Source organism: Glandiceps talaboti, chromosome 5, assembly GCF_964340395.1.
Source record: "Glandiceps talaboti chromosome 5, keGlaTala1.1, whole genome shotgun sequence".
Taxonomy (NCBI): domain Eukaryota; kingdom Metazoa; phylum Hemichordata; class Enteropneusta; family Spengelidae; genus Glandiceps; species Glandiceps talaboti.
This window is the reverse complement of record NC_135553.1, coordinates 15682482-15703059: the sequence shown is the minus strand read 5'-3', so window position 1 is coordinate 15703059 and position 20578 is coordinate 15682482. Positions and strand designations below refer to the sequence as shown.

General features: G+C 33.1%; 1 protein-coding gene across 1 annotated transcript in view; it reads left to right on the top strand.

Annotated features, from left to right (window-relative positions):
- Positions 1-15549, top strand: part of LOC144435967 (tubulin-specific chaperone D-like) — a 73827-nt gene extending 58278 nt beyond the window's left edge. Inside the window, exons 33-35 of the mRNA XM_078124611.1 lie at positions 2465-2543; positions 13983-14043; positions 14791-15549. Coding sequence (XP_077980737.1) covers positions 2465-2543; positions 13983-14043; positions 14791-14816 — 166 coding nt within the window. The 3' untranslated portion in view covers positions 14817-15549. The remainder of the gene's footprint in view (positions 1-2464; positions 2544-13982; positions 14044-14790) is intronic.
- The last annotated feature ends 5029 nt before the right edge of the window (positions 15550-20578 follow it).

The following is a 20578-nucleotide window of genomic DNA, read 5'->3' as shown; positions in this document are numbered from 1 at the left end:
TATTCTGATACACTTCTGATAATGTTAACAATGTAGGAATAACTGACAAATGTAGGCATAAAAACCAATATCTTGTTGTAAAAAATTTGCTGATAAAATTGACAACGTATAATGAATAAATTAAGACAATAATGATAAAAGTAAACATGCTCAGTCAGTTTGATATTAAAGTGATTACAATCTGTATACCTAATACCACTTACTTAAACCTACCATTGCCTCAAATGAGAATCAAATATCAAACAGATAGTCATCACATCGGCAAAGATACAAGCCGTCTTTATCTCAGATTTTCCTGTATACAACAAAGATACAAGCCGTCCGTCCTTATCTCAAATCGGCTTCTTTAAATGAGAACAAAATCGATTATTAGCCATTTGTAACATTAATATGTGTATGATTTATTAGGAGTTGATATTTGCCTTTAATGTGATTTTAAAATCTAAGTTTACAAGTTTACAAGTAGTGACTTATAAAAAAATATCAAATTAAATCTACAGTTTGATAGATTGCAATGTTGGGGTTCAAATTTCATTTTAAAAAAATCTTTTTCTGATGGTATATCATAGACAGAGAAAAAAGCCCCGTAGACTAACTTTTCTCTCCAATGTCTGCACTTTATTATACTTGTCGTTAATTCTAAGATAAGGTCAATTGTTAGTTTGCGTTTGATTGTTAATTAATGTTAATCTTTCAGTTATATGATTTGATATCACACTTCAAAGACAGAAGATAACAGGGATTCATAGACAAGTGAACAAACATTCAAAAAATGTATGCAAATATACCTAGCAACAAGACCATGTCCATAGCAACAGCCATATGATGATTTATATGACAAAGATAACACCAGGGATTCATAGACAAAATGAATAAACATTCAAAAAAAATGTATGCAAATATACCTAGCAACATGACCATGCCCATAGCAACAGCCATATGATCACATACATTGCAAAGATGACAACATGGTTGGATAGGCAACTGGATAATCATTCAGCGAATGAACACCTAACCTAGCATGTGGATAAATATTTTTTTTAACTGTACAGTTGTGCTACAACGCCATTGGCACTATTTTTTTTATTTGGGTCTGAGTAGATTTAGTCTCTGTGTTATAAGTTTAGAAGTTGTTCTTTTAAAAAAGTATGTTACGGTTCTGATTTTTTGCGGAAATTTTTTTAAGTGGTCTTTGTGTATGTAGAATTTGTCTGTCAAGTGACATTGACAAACATTGAATCCATTCAAGTTAAAGCTACTTGACACATTATAGATATTAGCCTTCTCTGTTAAACCATATTTCAAAAGTAGAGCTTTATCTGAATCGAATATACTGTAGGAAGATAGCTAAAACTTCTAATATGATCTGAATTCATATTGAAATGATAAAAGAAATGAAATAGATATGCCAATGCAGTGAGTAATATTGTGGAAATATCCATAATACAAATTTAGAGAATTGTTCGTAGTAGTTCCTATTAGTTCGTAGTTTTGAATTTTAAATCCTGGAATTGATAAGGATCACTAACTGATGATCTGTTTTCAGCAAATGCAATGTCTCTGCCTCTACGTTACCGTAGTTACAATAGAAAATTATCACAAGGTGACTGAAAAAACTACACTATTGAAACGTACTGACTGAACAGAATGAAAATGATAACCTATAGTTAGATTTTAAATATTGATAAATTATATGCTGTCATTTAGAAATTAATTAGATTTTAAGTATAGATAAATGATATGCTGTCATTTAGAAATTAATTAGATTTTAAATGTGGATAAATTATATGTTGTTATTTAAAAATTAAATATTCGAATGATAGTACTCAAATTGCCCAACACATTGATACATAAATTGAGTGGGGCCTATCAGATGAATTAAATGTTCAAAACTGATATGCCCCCCCCCCCTCTTTCCAATCAATAATTAAAAACTAATATTCCCCCCATCTCTTTCCAACTGATACTGATCCCCCCCCTTTCCAATCAATAATTAAAAACTAATATTTCCCCCATCTCTTTCCAACTGATACCCTCCGCATTGTCTCTTTCCCCCCACCACCACCACACCCCATCGTCTCCCCCCCCCCACCACCACCACACCCCATCATCTCTTTCCAATTATTTGATCTTTGATAAATGAATAAATGATACATATCACATTACCAGAGGTGCACATTATAATGAGATCAGAGACCTATTGTCACTATAAAGGGTAATTGACCGTTATAAGTGGCGTTATTGTAGTGTCAACATTTTGTTATATGTCACATTCTGTAACACTTGTCAGTTCTGTACAGATCTTTCCAAATATGATAGAAATTGCTGTGTTGTTGTTGTTGTTGTGGTGGTGACAGCTGTATGTGGAGTAAACCAATATAATACCATGTGTTCAATTGTGCAATGTAATCTCCGTATATTGAATTGATTTTTACTGGTTTTGTTCATCTGTGATTGTTTGCAGGGATGAAGCTGTGAAGGATGTTAGACCAATACGTAATAACCTGTGTGACCTCATGGGTATTTCAAGACCTGTTATGAAGGTAAAAGTCTATGTTTGTGTACTGTGAATGAAAGATACATAGGCTTGTATGCAATGCCATTGCTCTCACACACATGTATGCACACACACACACAAACACACAAACAAACACACAAACACATTGTTTGTCTTTAATAGTATGGATTCATTTTTGACAAGGAATGATATATGAGTTGACATATAATGAAATAAAACAGTGACCCCATAAATGTACAAATAATTCTAAAGCACCAAATGTAATTACCTGTTTGCGTGTATTGATTATGTGGAAAATACAAGGTTAGTTCAGCTATTGTCACTTCTCATTGATATTGGTAGTGGTTTCAAGAGATAGCTTTCTGACGTTGTGTGGAGGTTGTGCTGCTCAGTGGCTTGAGGGCATGTTTAACAGCATATCATGATAGTTAGTGATCATTAATAACACATTCATAAAACAGCAGGAGAGAATCACTGGTTGAACCAAACATATCTAGTTGCTGCAGAGAATATGAAAATAAAGTGTTTAATATTTAACATTTATGTACCATGGATTGCTTGCACCAGTGCAAGTGCATTGCATTGCAATGCAATACCAAAAACATTACAGCATTCTCGCATTGCAAATGATATGCAAATGAGGGCATGACTGTTCATTCTGCACGAAAGCCTGTAATCACATATTGTCATTTTTTACGGAAATGTGTTGTTTCAGATAAACATATGTAATAATATTCAGAACCCATACTGTACAAGTGCCAGTGTAGGTACTCATGGGTATTTAAACTCGTGCTTGCAGTGTTTTCTGCTGCACTTTCACTCGCTATGCTCGCTATGCTCGTGCAAGTACAGGCAAGTACTGCAAGCACTCATACAAATACCCTGAGTATGCCACACTTGCACCCGTGCAGAATGGGGTTCTTTCATAGTAGTTGAATGCAAACAGTAGGGGATGCATCACTCACCAAACCCTGCTGACAAATTCAGATTTCTAAAAGTAATAATTCTTTACAACCCATAAGTACCAGAAATAGGGAACTCCTTAAAAAGTGTAAGTGTCATGTTATAGTAAGAGTGCTCTCTGTCAAGGTTTTGGACCCCTTTTACAAGATACATGGCAAATTTGGTACATAAGTTAAGTGTTCCTGTCCAGTGGATATTTTTTGCAGAGGTTTTAGATTCTTAGGAAGTTAGTGAAAATTTACAGCATTCAGTAATGTGTATATTTTACCAATACATTTGTGTCAATATTTTTGGCAGGTAGCCATGGTAACAAGCCCTAGGAACTGAGTTTGATCAGTGTATATTTTTGCAGGTTTTAGAATATTTGTAACGAAGAAAGTAAAGCTAGTGAAAATTGACAGCATCAAGGAATAGTTAAATTTGACCTATACATTCATATCAATATTTTGGAAGGTAACCATGGTAACAAACTGTAGGAACCTAGTTTGATATTTTTTTCCTTGTGATGACAGACTTCACAAAAGCACGTTTTACTACTAGTAGTACATCACAGAGGATAACATGTCAAATTTTGTCTTATTTCCATGGTAACTATTGCAAGCTGTGGCCACTATAAACACTTCATGTGATTTGATATCATGACAGGGTAGTGATTATGAGAGTGACAAAATGTGAAGTAGCTACTCAAACATTTGCACCACTTATCACCTGATATGACAGTGTCATGTGATGTTTGCATACACCATATAACATGTCTAGTAGTAGTCGATTCATGTTAGCATAGTACCACTTCATTTTATAGTCAGTTCTGTTGTTTACTTAACAACCACTTCCACAGCCAACACTCACTTGGTAAAAATCTACAGCAAATTGAAATGATAGAGTAAAATGTATATCCCATAATATTTAAATGAGTGACTGATCTGCATATAAATTGGGTTCGGATTAAGATCGACGCTCATTATGCTAGATGACTTTGACCATGAAACACACTCACAGAGCTCATACAGCACCTATGAACTGGCATTTTAGAGAGTATTACAGATTTGTTATCTCCATATGTTAGACTGTGGTATTATTAATATACAGGAAAGAAATCTGTCTCTGTATTTTTGAAAATGGTTGCATTTTGGAGACTTTTATTCATGTAAATGTTGGTTTGATACACATCGGAAATGGCAAGACACTGACCAAGGATTGAAAATTAGCCCTTTAACAGTCTTTTGTGCAATAATACAGTTCCCAGTCAGTAAACATAGACAGTGACCACCACCACCACTAAACAGACAGTGACCCCCACTGTCAGTAAACAGTGAACCCCTCCTTGTCAGTACACAGACAACAACCATCTCTATCAGCAAACGTAAATGGTAAAATTGTAAACCACCCCTCACGTGTCAGTAAACATAGACAGTACATCCCACCTCACCTACCACCCTCCCTCCCTCCCTCTCACACAGTGGCATCCTACACATGCCTGCCTTGGGTAAGATGCTTGTGTGTTTACCCCACAAGACAGCAAATGTTCAGAAGTCAAACACATTCACATACAGACCAAGTTTCAGAAAAGTTAAAAAACAGAATTGACAAAATACCAAAACGGAAATTACCCAAAACCAAATGACAACTGGTATTTTTATATGCACAAATCTGAGCATCAACCCTAGGAACATACATGTCAAATTTCAAAAGTACTACCAAACCGGAGTGACTATAGTTCCAATTATCCAGCACAATGTTTTTTTATGTTTTATACAATGTTTTCCATTACAAATTACATAAAACAAAATGTAAATACTGATAGCACGCAAGCATATAAAATGATATATTTTATCTTTACTGTGAACACACTGTCAGATGAAACAAGGAAGATTCAAATATAAGCTGGTTGTTTGTGTTCACAGTCAGATAACATGTCAAATTTCACATGTGTGTGCTATCACTACCTGTATTTTGTCTGTATAGTTCATAACAAAAAGTGTGTGAGATTTAAAAAAGAAAAAAAAAAACATTCTGTAGCCTTCCTGAAACTCTATAAATAGTCTTTCTGGTTTGGTCATAAAATTAAAATAGTACAGATTTTACAGTGGACAGTCACACAATTTATAGAATCAGAAACATTGAAAACTAGGATTACAGTTCCTTTATAACATTTTTTCATACAGTAGATTTATACGACAAATATGGCCAACATTTAATTAAAAAAATGATGTGCCACGGAATAATTAATTTAAAAGTATTAAATATTTACGATATTCTGTATCGCCTTTTTGCTCATGATTTGAAAGAGATGTACTTTATACTGTAATATGCACCAAAAAATAGCTTGATTTTGACATTTTACCTTGCAGGTCAAGTTCAAAGTCAAATCTAATAATATCATATTAAAGGCCATATTGATGTTATTGGATAGATAGTTGAGTTGTGTTTCTAGTTCCTTGGCATTTGTGCAAATAGTGGATTTTTTGTAACAAATTTGATGGCCACTACTCAGTCAAAAGTGATAATAGGAGCACAACAATTTGTGTGAATTCAAAAGTCCACTGCCATGCACGTTGCGATTTGATGAAACTTAATCTCATCACAAAAGTAAGAGACACGTATTTGCCCACCACAGTATATCACCTTTGTGCCAAGTGTGATAAACTCATTCTAGTAGGCTCTTGAACTAAATACAACAGATTTTGAAAAGTTGAAAGGTTTGAATTCACACAATCAAATACGTATTCAATATAATCCAGTAGAAATACAGTGTATAGGTATTTTCATCAGTTTCAATCTAATACAGCGAGTCATGTGTTCGTGATTTATTGCATGGATGTCATTCATACCATATGGTGTACCTGATGACACTGTCAAAACGTGGCCGTAGAGATGGATTAAAATCATTAAATATGTAACATTCTCAGTACTATTTTGCTCTCTATGAGTATTTTAACCATTGTATTAAAATATCTCTGTTAATTCAGCCAATTTTTTCAGGAAAAAGTTCAAATTGTTTAAATAAATTTTTCCATCATTGTAAGATCATTTTTTTAAATTTTTTTTTATTGTAATTTTTCTATTCAGGATAAGATAGATTGTTGATAATTAAATTGTAATGTATTCAGAACCATTTTTCATATGATGACAGTTCAATCACTCATACTATATTCGGCATTACGGGTTTGGGTTAAAAGGTAATAGTTCATATTACAGACATTGCAGACGAGTGTAGTTATGAATATTGTGAAAATTAACAAAAAGAGAAGTGGATGATTTCAACAAATTGTCAGCTCTGTATGTTTCTAAACACCCTGTCTAGCTTTCAGGTAAATTGGTCGCACCCTCAAAATTGAAATTTTATCACAGACTGCAGTGCTTTTCAGATGATATGGTTTAACTGTGTGTGTGTGTGTGTGTGTGTGTGTGTCTGTGTGTGTCTGTGTGTGTACGCATGCGCATGCGCGTGTGTGTGTGTGTGGTGTAAAACAAACTGGATTTACTTAAGTTATCAGCTTTTTTCAAACTTTCAAATTTCAAACAATAGCCTTTTTCGTACTGATGAAACAAATTAAGAAGTCATAACAGTTCAGTAACAGTCATAAAGAAACAAAAAATTAAAATAATGATAAATTTTATCATAAATATCTTATATGACATTTCTGTTGATTGCTTCTTCAACCATAGAGTAGTTTGGATAGGCGAAATAAAAAAATGTTTTGTTTCCAATTAAACGTGACTTCAGAAAATTGGGTAGGTAGGTCGAAATTTTATTTTATTTTACTTTAAATTTTTATATAAAAATTCATTTGATCCCAAGATAAGATACTCGTCAGTCACAATACTTCTGTGAGAGTTTCATGAGGTGTAAAAGAAGTAAATGAAGACAATGATAATTTAAGTAGATGAACACATTATACAGACTGTACTATTATAGTCTGAAAAGACCTGGTTTCTCTCTGGATACAATTTTATTTAATTGACTATAGACGAGGCAAAGGCATGAAGATGTACATGTAAATAGAAGTAAATTGTTACTATTTTACATTTTTGCAAGGAAAAAAATGTTTAGAATTGGGGGCTTAAAGTAGGGTCAGTCAAGTTATCGAAAACACTATTTTTCTCATTCACAGGGTTACCAATTGCGATAGCAATATTGACTGAAGAAAAAAATTGTGTTTTACCTCACTTGAAGTATTCAATTTTTCTCACCTTGAAGGAAATTTAGGACAAGACTTTCATTTGCTTGCAATGACTTTAAACCCATTAACTGTGTATTACCTGCCTGTAGGGGATTTGGTGAATTAAAATAAGATGTTTATTGTAATTGAAGAGTACAAGTACAGTTAGTCATTTTCTTGCCTTTGATCAAAGTCAGAACAATAATTCATAAGCTCTACATATAAATCTCTCTTAAAACAAGGTTGCTTAAGTCTGATTTGTATCACAAAAAATATATTTAAAAAAAAAGATCTTAGAAAATAGTCATTCAGATTACAAAGACAAAGAATGACCTCAATTTATGTACATGTATGGTTTATCTTGTATATGAACTATTCATGTGAAATGAGGTGAACTAAAAGCATCATTAGTGGCCCACTCTTTGTCTATTAGATTTTAAAACCGCTTATTACAAAGACAGTCTGGTCACAAACTGTAAGATTGGACGTTGTGTTATGTGAGATTTAAAAAGCTTATCACAAAGACTAGTCCAGTTTACGTTACAATCAAACAATTTATCACGAATCCAGTGTGATTTACGTTTATTATAAATACAGATTTCTAAGTGTGTGGGATATTATGACCCTCTGTTTTATACAAGATTCACATTGTTTTATGACAATTACAATCTGACTTCTGTTAAAAATGCAACAATTTGGTCTGATATTCATCTATATGTGGGAGGAGACAGGTAATCAAATAATTGGCGTCACACTTGTGTATTTTCAAATGTTAGAATATACAATCAATATGGATGATTTGATTGTCATCAGTTCTTATCATGTGAATGACATTTCCGTAACTAAACATAAGGAGTAATTGTACGACCCCCATGTTGCCTACACAATATATTCTATCAATACTCAATTATTCTATAATGGCCACTTTATTTAATATCAGTTCATATATCTTAACCTTTGTGACATTTCCTTTGACTTAATTCAGATCAATCTCATGTGGAGACTTGCACTTCCATTTCATTCTTTCCCTAAGGGAGTTTACACAAATGCACACAAAAGAAAGTTTTTTTTTTCCATTTGACGCAGTTTCCAATTCTTTATGTAAGGATATAGGAACACTTCAAGCAAAGAAAATCATAACCTTTTCATAGTTAACCGTACACTGTGGTCACCAACGCAACGGCCATTTGGCTATGCTATTCAACAAAAGGATAATATAAGACAAAAATAGTCTTTTCAAATTTTATAGGCGACTCCATAAGTCTGAGATAATTAAAAAAAATGGGGGGGGGGGGGGACTTAGAGTGTTGCATAAAATTCAGTCATTGTAGCAAAAAGCCATGTTAGCTATGTAACTGGAATTGTTCTTTATCATGTTTCATCATGTTTTAACAGTGTTCTATTTGTCACAAGTCGTACTAGTTTTTTATCTCATTTTCGTTGTGTGCAGTGTAGCGTAAGTTGTTTGTTTTAAAGTGACATCACAGCACTTTCCTGAATGTATTTTGATATAGAGTGGCAATAGATGAATACCAACAGTCCTTTGATATGTTGTGTGTGTGTGTGTGGGGGGGGGGGGGGGGTTGAAGTAGCACAAATAAATAAGAAATAATTTGAAAACTTACTACTACTTGGGATGTAAGGAGAAACAGAAGTATAAATATACCTAAGGTCGATTTTATTGCTCTGTAGCTTCTAAGAAAACAACTGTGACTATGTTTTCTTGTCTGTTGTCTTAATAAATGTAATTGATCCATTCATTGCTATGTGACATGGCATGTTTTTCAGTGTCACCCACATTAAATAAATAGTTGTAAAAGGCAAATGAAGAAAATCATCAGCTCATCAAATTTCAAGTGATATTAAGTGTATTTGTATACATCACTGTACCAAATCATTTGATTGTGTGTGTACGTGTGCATCCATCCATCCATGTCAGGATTTATAATTAAAAATAATAATGAATGGTTTACTCTACCATGGTATGGTGTCCCAGATGTCAAATTGAAACGGTTTTATACACAACTTAAAAATAATGTATTTATCTATATTTATAATAAGACCAACCAAAAAATTGATGTATTCCGATAACCCGACTGACCGTAGTTTAAGCCGACCCTAAAATTTTTTTTTAAATATTTAAAACAAAAAGATAACAAATTCTTTGTCTTCTTGACCTTCATACATGTCTGTTTTCTTTCCACGGCGGCAATGTCTACATATTTCATCAAACTGTAGTAGAAGGGGTATTCTGACTGACATTTTGGGGTTCTTTGAGTTGCAGCAATATTTTTCAAAAATAATAAATAATTAAAAAGATAAAATAAAATAAAATAGAATCCCCACCTACCTACCTACTCTATTTTCTGCGGCCATTTTATCGGAAATACACAATTTTTTTTTTTTTTTAATTTTTTTTTTCCTCCTCCCAATGTATTCATATTTTTGATATGCACAACACTTCTCTGATGTTCTATCCTTCTAAACATGAGCCAGACAGAGTCGTTCAAAAATTCACACTGAATAGAATTGTACCCTTTGGAATCAGCTCAGTTAGATATGCAGAGAATTTGTCATCATGTATTAAACTTAATGCTTTCATTGTTTTATTACCAGAAGTTTGTGAATTCTTTTGATATTACTGTCTTTTGTACATGGTCTACTGTTTGTAAATGTCATGAGTGCAAAATTATTTAATGTCAATGAATTTGTTATTAATTTCAGTTGTTGTACATTCACTTTGATGATTTATTTTAGAACTGAAGTATTTTTGATGTTGGTTGGACACTAGTAGAGGCACTTGGCACCTGTTTATCCATCAAGTTCTCTTTACAGGCTGTCTGTTGTATTAATATTTTATTGTTTGTTTGGCGCTAGTGTTTTGGATATACGGTCTTTCTGTCCTGTTGTAGTCTATTGTACATGTTACTTTTAATTTTTGTTATTGTGTAATTCTGACTTGCCTGTGATGAAGTATAATAAATAAATATTTTTTTTTTTTAAAAACAAGCTATAAGTAGAAAACCGTTAAATAGGTTGAACATATATTCATTTACTAAAATAGATAACCAACAATAGATACTTTATCATACAAAACAGTCATTCCCATGCTTTTGTACCGAAAGCAATGGGCATTTAGTTTCCATTTAATCACATGTCCAATAATGACAATTTATTTGAGAAAATGAAATCTGACTATAAAAGCCATAGAATTACCTACGCATACAATTAATGCGTGTCCATTCAGTGGGCTGATAATTTATTTTATTTTTTTTGAAATTTAGCTTCAAGCAAATTACCTTTAATATACTTTTCATGTATTATGAGTTTTTTCAAATGATAATTATTTTTAGTGCGGTGAAGAGATGAAATCTAATGCATTTTAGGAGTAATAAAACCTAAATGGTACACAAAATACTTCATCATTTTTTATAGTTACAGCTTTCACAAATGCATCATCCTTCCTACATTTCATGTAATGGAGATTACATCTTAACAGTAAAGTACACCCATAGTCAATATGCTGGTAGTGTTTTAATACAACTTTTAATCCTCCTAAGTATGACCATATCATGACTTGCTTGGACATGAACTGAATGATAATACATTGGGACACTGTATTCAGTACATAGAAATTGCTACTTCTGTAGTCATGTCAAGTAAATTTCCGGCAGTTTTGACCCCCAAATGGTCCAAAACTTTGTACTTCGTATACTATGTTTTTAAATACTTTAAATATACCGGATGTGTAATTTGAAGGGGGAGATAATCGAGTGACTGCTCATTCTACTAAAAGTATATTTGAGTGTTGGAGAAGCCCTTTGTGAATGCTGATTGAAAGAATTTATTCACATAATTTTTAACCAAGCTGGGTTGTGTATAGACTGAGGAGGTATGAGTTGTAGAACAATGTCAATCATATTGCCTCATAACAACAGTTTCTATGTCATATCATTTGTCATATTATATCATTTCATATCATATCATATATACCATACATATCATATCATGTCATATCGTATCATATCATATGTTGTCCTGTAATAACAGTTACTATATCATATATCATATCATAATAACGTATAATTTTGTATGTGTCACACCATATCGTATCGTAGCATACCATATATCATATCATAATCACATGTATCGTATGACACCATATCGTATCATATCATACTATATATCATATCATAATCACATGTATCATATCACACCATATTGTATCATATCATACCATATATCATATCATAATCACATATATCATATCACACCATATCGTATCATATCGTACCATATCATACTATATCATCTCATTGTATCATAGTCAAGATAGCTATAAAAGTGGTATCATTCCATGTTTATTACAGAAAACAACTGACTTACATTTCATGGTGTATTACATAGTCGTACATTGTATGTTTGATTCTCAGCTCTTACAGAAAACAGTCTGTATTCATGGTGTATTACCCAGTTGTACATTGTAGGTTTTATTCTCAGCTAGTACAGAAAACAGTCTGTATTCATGGTGTATTACATAGTCGTACATTGTATGTTTGATTCTCAGCTCTTACAGAAAACAGTCTGTATTCATGGTGTATTACCCAGTTGTACATTGTAGGTTTTATTCTCAGCTAGTACAGATAACAGTCTGTATTGATGGTGTATTACGTAGTTGTACATTGTATGTTAACAAGATTACCAATAACGTCTCTGTCACATTAATCTCACTGAACCAAATCTAATGTTTCATAGACCTTTTATCCCAAAGTATTTCCTATATGACTGACACACTAAAAGTGTTGACTGTATTATTCACTACTCAGAAGCCAGGGATAAATTTTTTATGCATCCCACATCCGAGGGATGTGCCTACTTATCATAGATAAATACCCAATGTCCTCAGAGAATTGTACTTTGAAGCTATATCAGAATGTTTAATAAGTATGAAGTGTTTCAGTAATTCTCTACTGATTTGTCAATCATCAAGACTTTGGATAATTCGCAATAGATTTGTCAAGTCATGAAGATTGTATAATGTAATTTGGTTCAAATGTGATGGGACGTGTTTTTCATTGAAATTACACAGTTTTTATTTAAAGGGTTAAGAAAGGAATAATGATATAGATTGTGTTCAGTGGTTCAACATTTGATGGATTTGCTCACAGACAAGTATCTCTTCTTACTTGTCTGTGATTTGCTGTAGAATATAAATGAGATTCGGCACTGTCCAATTTCATTCAAACTTGGCACGAAGGTGCCTTACTATAGTGGGCATAGGTGTATCCCTTTCTTTTCTGGTATGAACAAATTTTGATGGCTATATTTATCATAAAACCCACTAGTTGTACAATAGCTCAGGAACTATACAGTATAGTTCCTGAGCTAGTATTACTACATATAGACTCAGCTCAAGTGTCTACACTATATATTATCTATAGATCATATTTGCTGATATCATTACATAGGACCTTGACTGTCAAGGTCAAATGTAAAACTCAAGCTAAATTTGCTTACTGCTGTATTTGAATATTATAGCAGATTTCTTTCAAACTATTTGCAAAGGAGATATAGGATGCAAGTCTTAATCCATAGGGTTATCTCTGTACTCGTGTCACCTTCGACTAAATGGTCATATTATTCGTATAGTATCTTGGGAACTATAAGACATACACATTGAGACTATATTAAGTATCAACAATCAACACAGTCTGTAATGTCATGGGTTTTGGTGGTTACTTTTGATTCAGTTTGAAGTATTCTTTATGTGTTATAACAACCATATTGAATCCTGTCCAGTACTGGTAGAGGGTCTCACCAGGAGTTTCATATAGTATGATATAATGAAATAGAATTATGTTTATTTTTTATAAATTTCAGAAAACAGCACAGTCTAAGGTTCCAACATCTATCACACTGCGTTGACTTATTTTAGCTTCTAATCAATTTTTTTGGGTATATTGCATATTGTGTATTGTCATCATGGACACTTCTGTTAAGTCAAAAAACTGGACAAATGTTGGAACAGCAGAGACTTGAATTACACACCCTGGTTTGATAAGGACAGTTTTATGGCCTCTTTATGTGTACATGAAATGCCAGGGGAACTGGGAATGTGTTTATATGAATGTGAACTATTATGTATATGGAAAAGTGGCCATAAAACTGTTCTTATCAAACGATAGAATGTAATACAAGTCTGTATGCTTCTAACATGCTCTGCCAAGTGTTATTAATCCTATTCAGTGGTTAACTTTCCCTAGTTTTCCGGTTCCGTTTGTCCGTAGTCTGATGTTGGCAGTTGTAATAACCTTGTATTGTTGTTAACTATATTGCAGGCTGGTGCAAAGGCCAAAGAGAAGAAACAAGAAAATGAGGATGAAATGGCAAGCTACAAAGGTATGACAAATTTTCAATTTATGCCGTCATAATGATGTCTTCTCTTGCATTTCATTCATTAAGAGCATGTGCAAGATGCGAATACACATTTTTTCACTATTTGAAAATACAGCATCTAATTCATCAATTTCTTTATTTTTGAGTTTCCTGCAACTCTGGCGCCATATTTGGTTCTCCCAGAATCCTTAGAAATATCAAAGGTCACTTTTGATTTCATAATGCCATGCATGACTAATATGAAGGTTCTGTTATATGTACTAAAATAGATATTTTCAACATTCTGCTCGTTTATCCTTTCAACTTTTTAATCTCTTTTGGATATTGCAAGAGATTTTGTGCCCAAAGTATAACAACATTAGGAATATTAATTATTGAAAACTTGTTTCTGCTGGTACCAACTATGAAGTGATGCTTTCATTTCAACTGCTTATTTTATTACTCTTGGCATTTTAGACATCACATCATTCCATTGTTCAGCCATTTTCATTATTTATTTGTCCATCCATACATACATAATTTATCATTTATCTCCGCAGACTTTTGTTCCCTTTCTCCTCTATAACCCTTTGTGGGTAAATTGTGAAGCCATATATAGAACTAAAGACTGATTCATGGGTATATTTTTGTTGTCTTTATATTACAAAAATTACCAGCCATATTACATTGTCACTTCTGGAAACAGTCGCACAAATCAATGAATAGTTGTACTGAATTGACAAAAAAAAAACGGATTCTGTTTAATTGCAGACTTGGTATCCCGTCTTGGTTATTAAATGATAAAAGTGGTCTCTATATATGTCTGTCTGCTGATGTAAATCTAATTGACATCTACTGTGTTATCGGAGACTTTGCTTTTCATACTACACCTGTCGAGACAGACACTTTATTTGCACACGTTTAATAGCGTGGTGATTATTCAATTACCAATTGAAAAAAAAGAAATTCTATCCCCCTTTTTTTAGTCAATAGAGGATGCAATAAATGTGTGATGACATTAAAAATGTTGTATGAATTACGTGCAGTGTTAAATTGTGGTGATTGAATTAGAATTATGGAATGGTTTAGGCGACTGCACACAGTCTGACTGTTGAAAGTCCATGTACAGGAAGAGAATGTTATAAGTTTCATATTCTGTGTGCTCATTTTCACCATGATAGACAAATGATAAAGAGCTCTGAAATTATGTGTGTTTTAATAAATAGAAATTAAGTATAAAAGTACTGAATTGATTGACACTTTTCTGTTCAATGTCCGCTTTTTTTTTTAAAGTTTTATAAAAGAATGAAATGATGCATTGTTGTATATTTTTTTTTTAATTCTGTAAGACTGTATCCATTGTTGCTTAAACAGAGACACAGTGTATAAGTGAATTCTTTTCAAAAGATTGGCAGATGCAATGATGTTACACAGAGACACAGTGTATAAGTGAATTCTCTTCAAAGATTGGCAGACACAGTGGTGCTACACAGAGACACACTGTATACGTGAATTCTTTTCAAAGATTGTCAGATATAATGATGTTAATTATAATAATTAAAAGAAACTGGTTACACTCCCTTTTTGCTAACCTTGTTTTTATGTATGACAAACGTTCCGATTGTAGTGTGTTTCTTTCAGTTCTGTTGCTATCTCCACTAATGTTGGTACATTTTTAAGGTTATTATTTCTTCAGGTTTGATGATATAGTTGCTCACCCTACCTTTCTGCATTTCTGGCATGAAACCAGATATTAATTATGGCACTTCAGTGTCATATTTTCTGTCTCAGCCTTCGTAACAGAAGTTTGTAAAAAGGTTAATTTATAGCCTTCAGCCATACATAAGAGTAGATGAAACAGATATTAATTATATTAATAATATTAACAACTAAATTCATTTATCTTGTCTATTAGGTTTTATTTAGAAGATCCTTAAAAATTTGAATGTTTATACTTCAGCCAGTATCACCTACTTTATATACAGTCATCAAATAATATGCATTTCAGAAGTGTTCCTTTAAATGGATAGTACACATGGAATATGAGTGAAACGTATACTTGTTGTGTAGTTATCAACATTATATCGTGTTTACCTATTAAGAGAACGTGTCACAGTTTGGATTTCTCTGTTCTGTTATTGTCAATGCTAAAATATCAAGGTATGACATACATCTGCTGTATACTGTCTTTGTCATCTAGTCAGACAGATAGTCAGCTGATTTCCATGCACAAACGTTGATACTCAAATTTTATTTTTTTTTAAAAACGTTGTCATGGTGATAGACATGTTAATGTCCGTATTTATCACTTAGCGAGAAGTGTATTGTTGAGGTGAAATTGAAAAGAGTCTGTGTATGCCGCCGCCGATACTTGCAGCATCAGTACATGTGTTGTCTATTAAATGCAGGTAGAAGGAATGTGAGATATGAAAGACTTTTAACTCCGCAGGGAATTCTCCAATTACAAGTGAATGAGTGAAAAAAACTGTTGGACAGCATGTAAGGACATCACTAATACTGTAGGTGTAATCTCATTGCAATTACATTGCTTCATTGCTCTCACAATGCATTGATAACCTTCTTCAAATGTTGTGTGTAGAATTTACACATCATTGCAGACCAGCCAATGGTCTTAATTTTACACAATTGTTCCAAGTCAGCGGGAGAGACTGGACACTTCCCACGTTTTATTTTAACTTCTAATGGTACAGAGCAAGTAGGGGTTACTGTTAATTCCCCATTATTGTTTCCCAGGTTTCAGGAAATTGGTTGGGAATCGATTAAAAATTAGTAGGCAGGGTGTCATATTAGAGCAAGTAATTATAGCAATGGATAGAAATGTCAAGAATTGGTTTTCAAGTCAAGCACATTCCTCTAAAGCTGAACTATGTACAAGGAAGGAAGGAAGTTCCACTCTTAATAGTGTCCTTGTGGAAAAGTCTGTTGAGGTATAAAATTAGTCTGAAATTCAAGCTGTTTTCATACTCAATTACTGCAGAAAATCATATGAAAGGAAACCCGTTGTGAAATTAGACCCTTGTCGTAAGTGCTTGAATTAATAGCTAAGTAATCAATCAATCAGTTCTCTAGAAGTAGTAATTTAGCATTCCTAGATTTTTGTAAGTCAACGCTAGGGATACATTACTCAGAGACTCAAGATTTTGACCTCTTGTGGGATAGATAAAACTGTAGCCAGATTATATTTTATTAATGTGATGATATAAAAGTTCCCTTGGTGCAAGATTTGAAAGTTATGTATGTATTTCAAATATAAACATCATGGCTTTTTTTGTCTCTGAAATTATTCAAATGTTGCCTGCATTCAAAATATGGTATCCCAAATATTTGTACACAATACATTTGTATATTGTATTTGAATATGTGTAAATAATAGAATTAATGCTACAGTTTTTTATTATTATGTTAGATTTTATTGGGGCTTACTTAACTCACACATTCACTGTTTATGAAGGTGTGAATTATTTACACTACGCTTACAAAGTTATAGCAATACTGTTATACATGTAGTACAATCTCGCACCATCATATATACATCACATGTTAGACTCGTATATAGAGTTAGCAGCGCTTTGTACAAGTTCACACTGGTATTAATGTGAACATGCTGAAAGTCAGTCATTCAGATGTCCTATGAATAGTAAAAACAGCCGACTACACCACCTGCTACACAAACCCAACATTTGAAATGAGTGTGAATGTGTCTTTAGTATTTCTTTGACCTCCTTCACCTGACGGTGAATCAGCACACTTACATGTAATGTGGCGGAACATCGACTGATGCTATCAAGGACAGTTTGAAGATACTAAGTAGTCATTGGGACAGGAAGTATCGTCATGTGAATTGAAAACAATAGTTTATTTCAAGTCAAGAATTTAAACACCGCAATTTCAACATCCCGCAGGTAAACAGAAGAGATAGCGAACACACAACACATCAGTTGTACTAGATCATTTTATTATTCCTAAAGGAATGATTTCTGTGCATTTTGCTTTCAATTTGATACTATATAGCTATAGGATGATCGCCAGTGCAATTGATATATTAACCCAATTCCGACTCATTGATTCCAATAAGATTTAACACAAGCTGAATGAAACAAAGTAGGTGAAATGAAGTCGAAATCGTGCACAATTTAAACATCAAAGTAGTATAAATATGCCGCACTAGATGTGGCATGGCGGTCACGATGTTTAAATAAGTATGCAATAATATACACGAGGAAAATTTGAGCATTCAACAAATCTTTAAATTCATCCAAAAAAATACAAAGGTCCTCACTACGACTACATTTATCCTCTTATTTTGTACCGTCGTCGTAAACCGACAGACCACTTTACGGCACTGTGCAAATCTCTTTTACGGCACTGCCCATGAGGTTATCTTTCGTTTACGTCAACGGAAAAATATGCCTTGGTTTGTAAGACTGAATTTGTAGCCCTATTATTAGAAAACGTCGAGATCAGTGTATGTAAATTTTTTTGTATGCCTCAAAACGGAGATTTGAATACTATAATTAGTCAATTGATATCGAGAATTTGATGCTAAAAATAACGATATTTTGAGATAATCTTTTTTTCACATATTTGTTCCATGCTTCAGGGATTAAATGAAAATGTTACTGATAATTACGAGAAATGACTAAAATCCAATTACTAAAGGTATGTTTTGAAATCTTAGGACAAAATTTTTGATTAATTTCACCTCTCCCATGATCAATTTATTAAAGTACAAATTTAATAAAACGTTTAATCTACGTAGTATGATTCAAAAATAGTTAGACAGATATTAGTAGGCGTAATGCGTGTTTCCGTTATTGGACTGTGGCCACCTGGGAGCAATCTCGTTTTTACCTTCCGTAAGGGGGGTAATGTAATGCTTTTGTCTGTCTGCCTGTCCGTCTGTGTGTCTGTAAACACGGTATCTCAAAAAAACTATTCCAAATCTTTAATAATGAAAATTGCCACGCATGCATTTATGTTATGATAATTACAAGAACTGATTAGATCTTGGTACAAAACATATGGATATTAATGAGTCGTTTGCATAAATAATGTGTTTTGATCACTGAACAATATCTTGAGAATTAAGGCTTCAGATTACACATAACTTAATGCATAGATTAATGATAATTAATTATGTATGCTTGACTTTCGGTAAACATACTGTGCAATATTAACTACGATTCAGTGGACTTCTACCTCATTTGCATATTTAATATGCAGATTTGTGAACTTAATTAACTTATATTTGTTTATAACAAGTTGTAAAAAAAGTCATTATACCTTACCGATATGCTTATAAAGATCCAACAATTATAATCAAGAACGAAATGAGAAATTGCATTACATATGCATACTAGGTCACAATTATGCAGAACGCCAAATAAATAAGAAATCGTCTGCCCTCAGAGATCGTTAAAGCCAAATTCATTCTACAAGACGCGTATCATACAAACGCAAAATAACATATCCGTGCATTTGTTTTAAACATCCATAAAGTATTTCAGTGTGATATATATATATATAAGGTGCACATTTATAAATTTGTAAAAGTTCGTGTTACCCTTTGAACAAATCAGTAGACATGAAATATGGGTAACTATATTACGAAATGTCGTTTCTATGGTTCTTGTCAGTTACAATTTGTTGGAATGTTTTCTTTGATAGACAAATCATGTGACGTGGCATTCAGCTAAAGACTTCAATGAGTCGTCAGCTTGTCTCTTGTTGTCATTTTTTTTTTTTTTTAAATCATATTAAAGATAAATGCAGTTTTTTTTAAAGGGTTGACCCTAGTCTGGGACAACGTCATTATTGTGAATGAAACGGACACGTTTAATGACACACAGATGTTCATTGCATGGAGATTGATCGTTCTACCTGATATTCGCCTTATTGATATGACAGAAACATACAACACGTTCACTCAACGGGGGTAATCAATATTTCAGTCCTCACTCGGGTCTCGGACAGGGCAGTCTGTTAAAGTCAATGAAATCAATCAGTCGAGTGAGGACTGCTGAGAGTTGAGTATGATCGCCATCTCATTATCATCATCTGTTCGCAAAAAAATAAATGAAGTGTATCAAAACAATGACAAAAATAACCAGCTGTTACTGTCAACGAATTAAATAAGGATTTGAGTATGTTATTTTTGGTGTAACAAAAATACAAAGTTCTCACTTTATTTTTAATTAATCCTCTCAATAGGAGATTTCCGCACATCCTTTACATCACACAGCGAATGGCGTGGGGGGGGGGGGGGTACTTGATTAGTAATAATGAAAGAAATAGAGATAGAATGTTATATACACTATAGCCCGTGGGTAATATAACTATCTCCACGCTAGAATACTTTAACTGTAAAACACGTGATACGAATACAAACTCAATTGTAATGCTACATATCTTTTAGTCCTTATTCACTATCTATACCTTCGAAGGTATGACAGTCTTTTCTTCAAGGCCAACTATTTTAAATGCGTTATATCTGATCTGTGTATTGTCGAGTATTGTAGACAATAGCTATATGATGTGT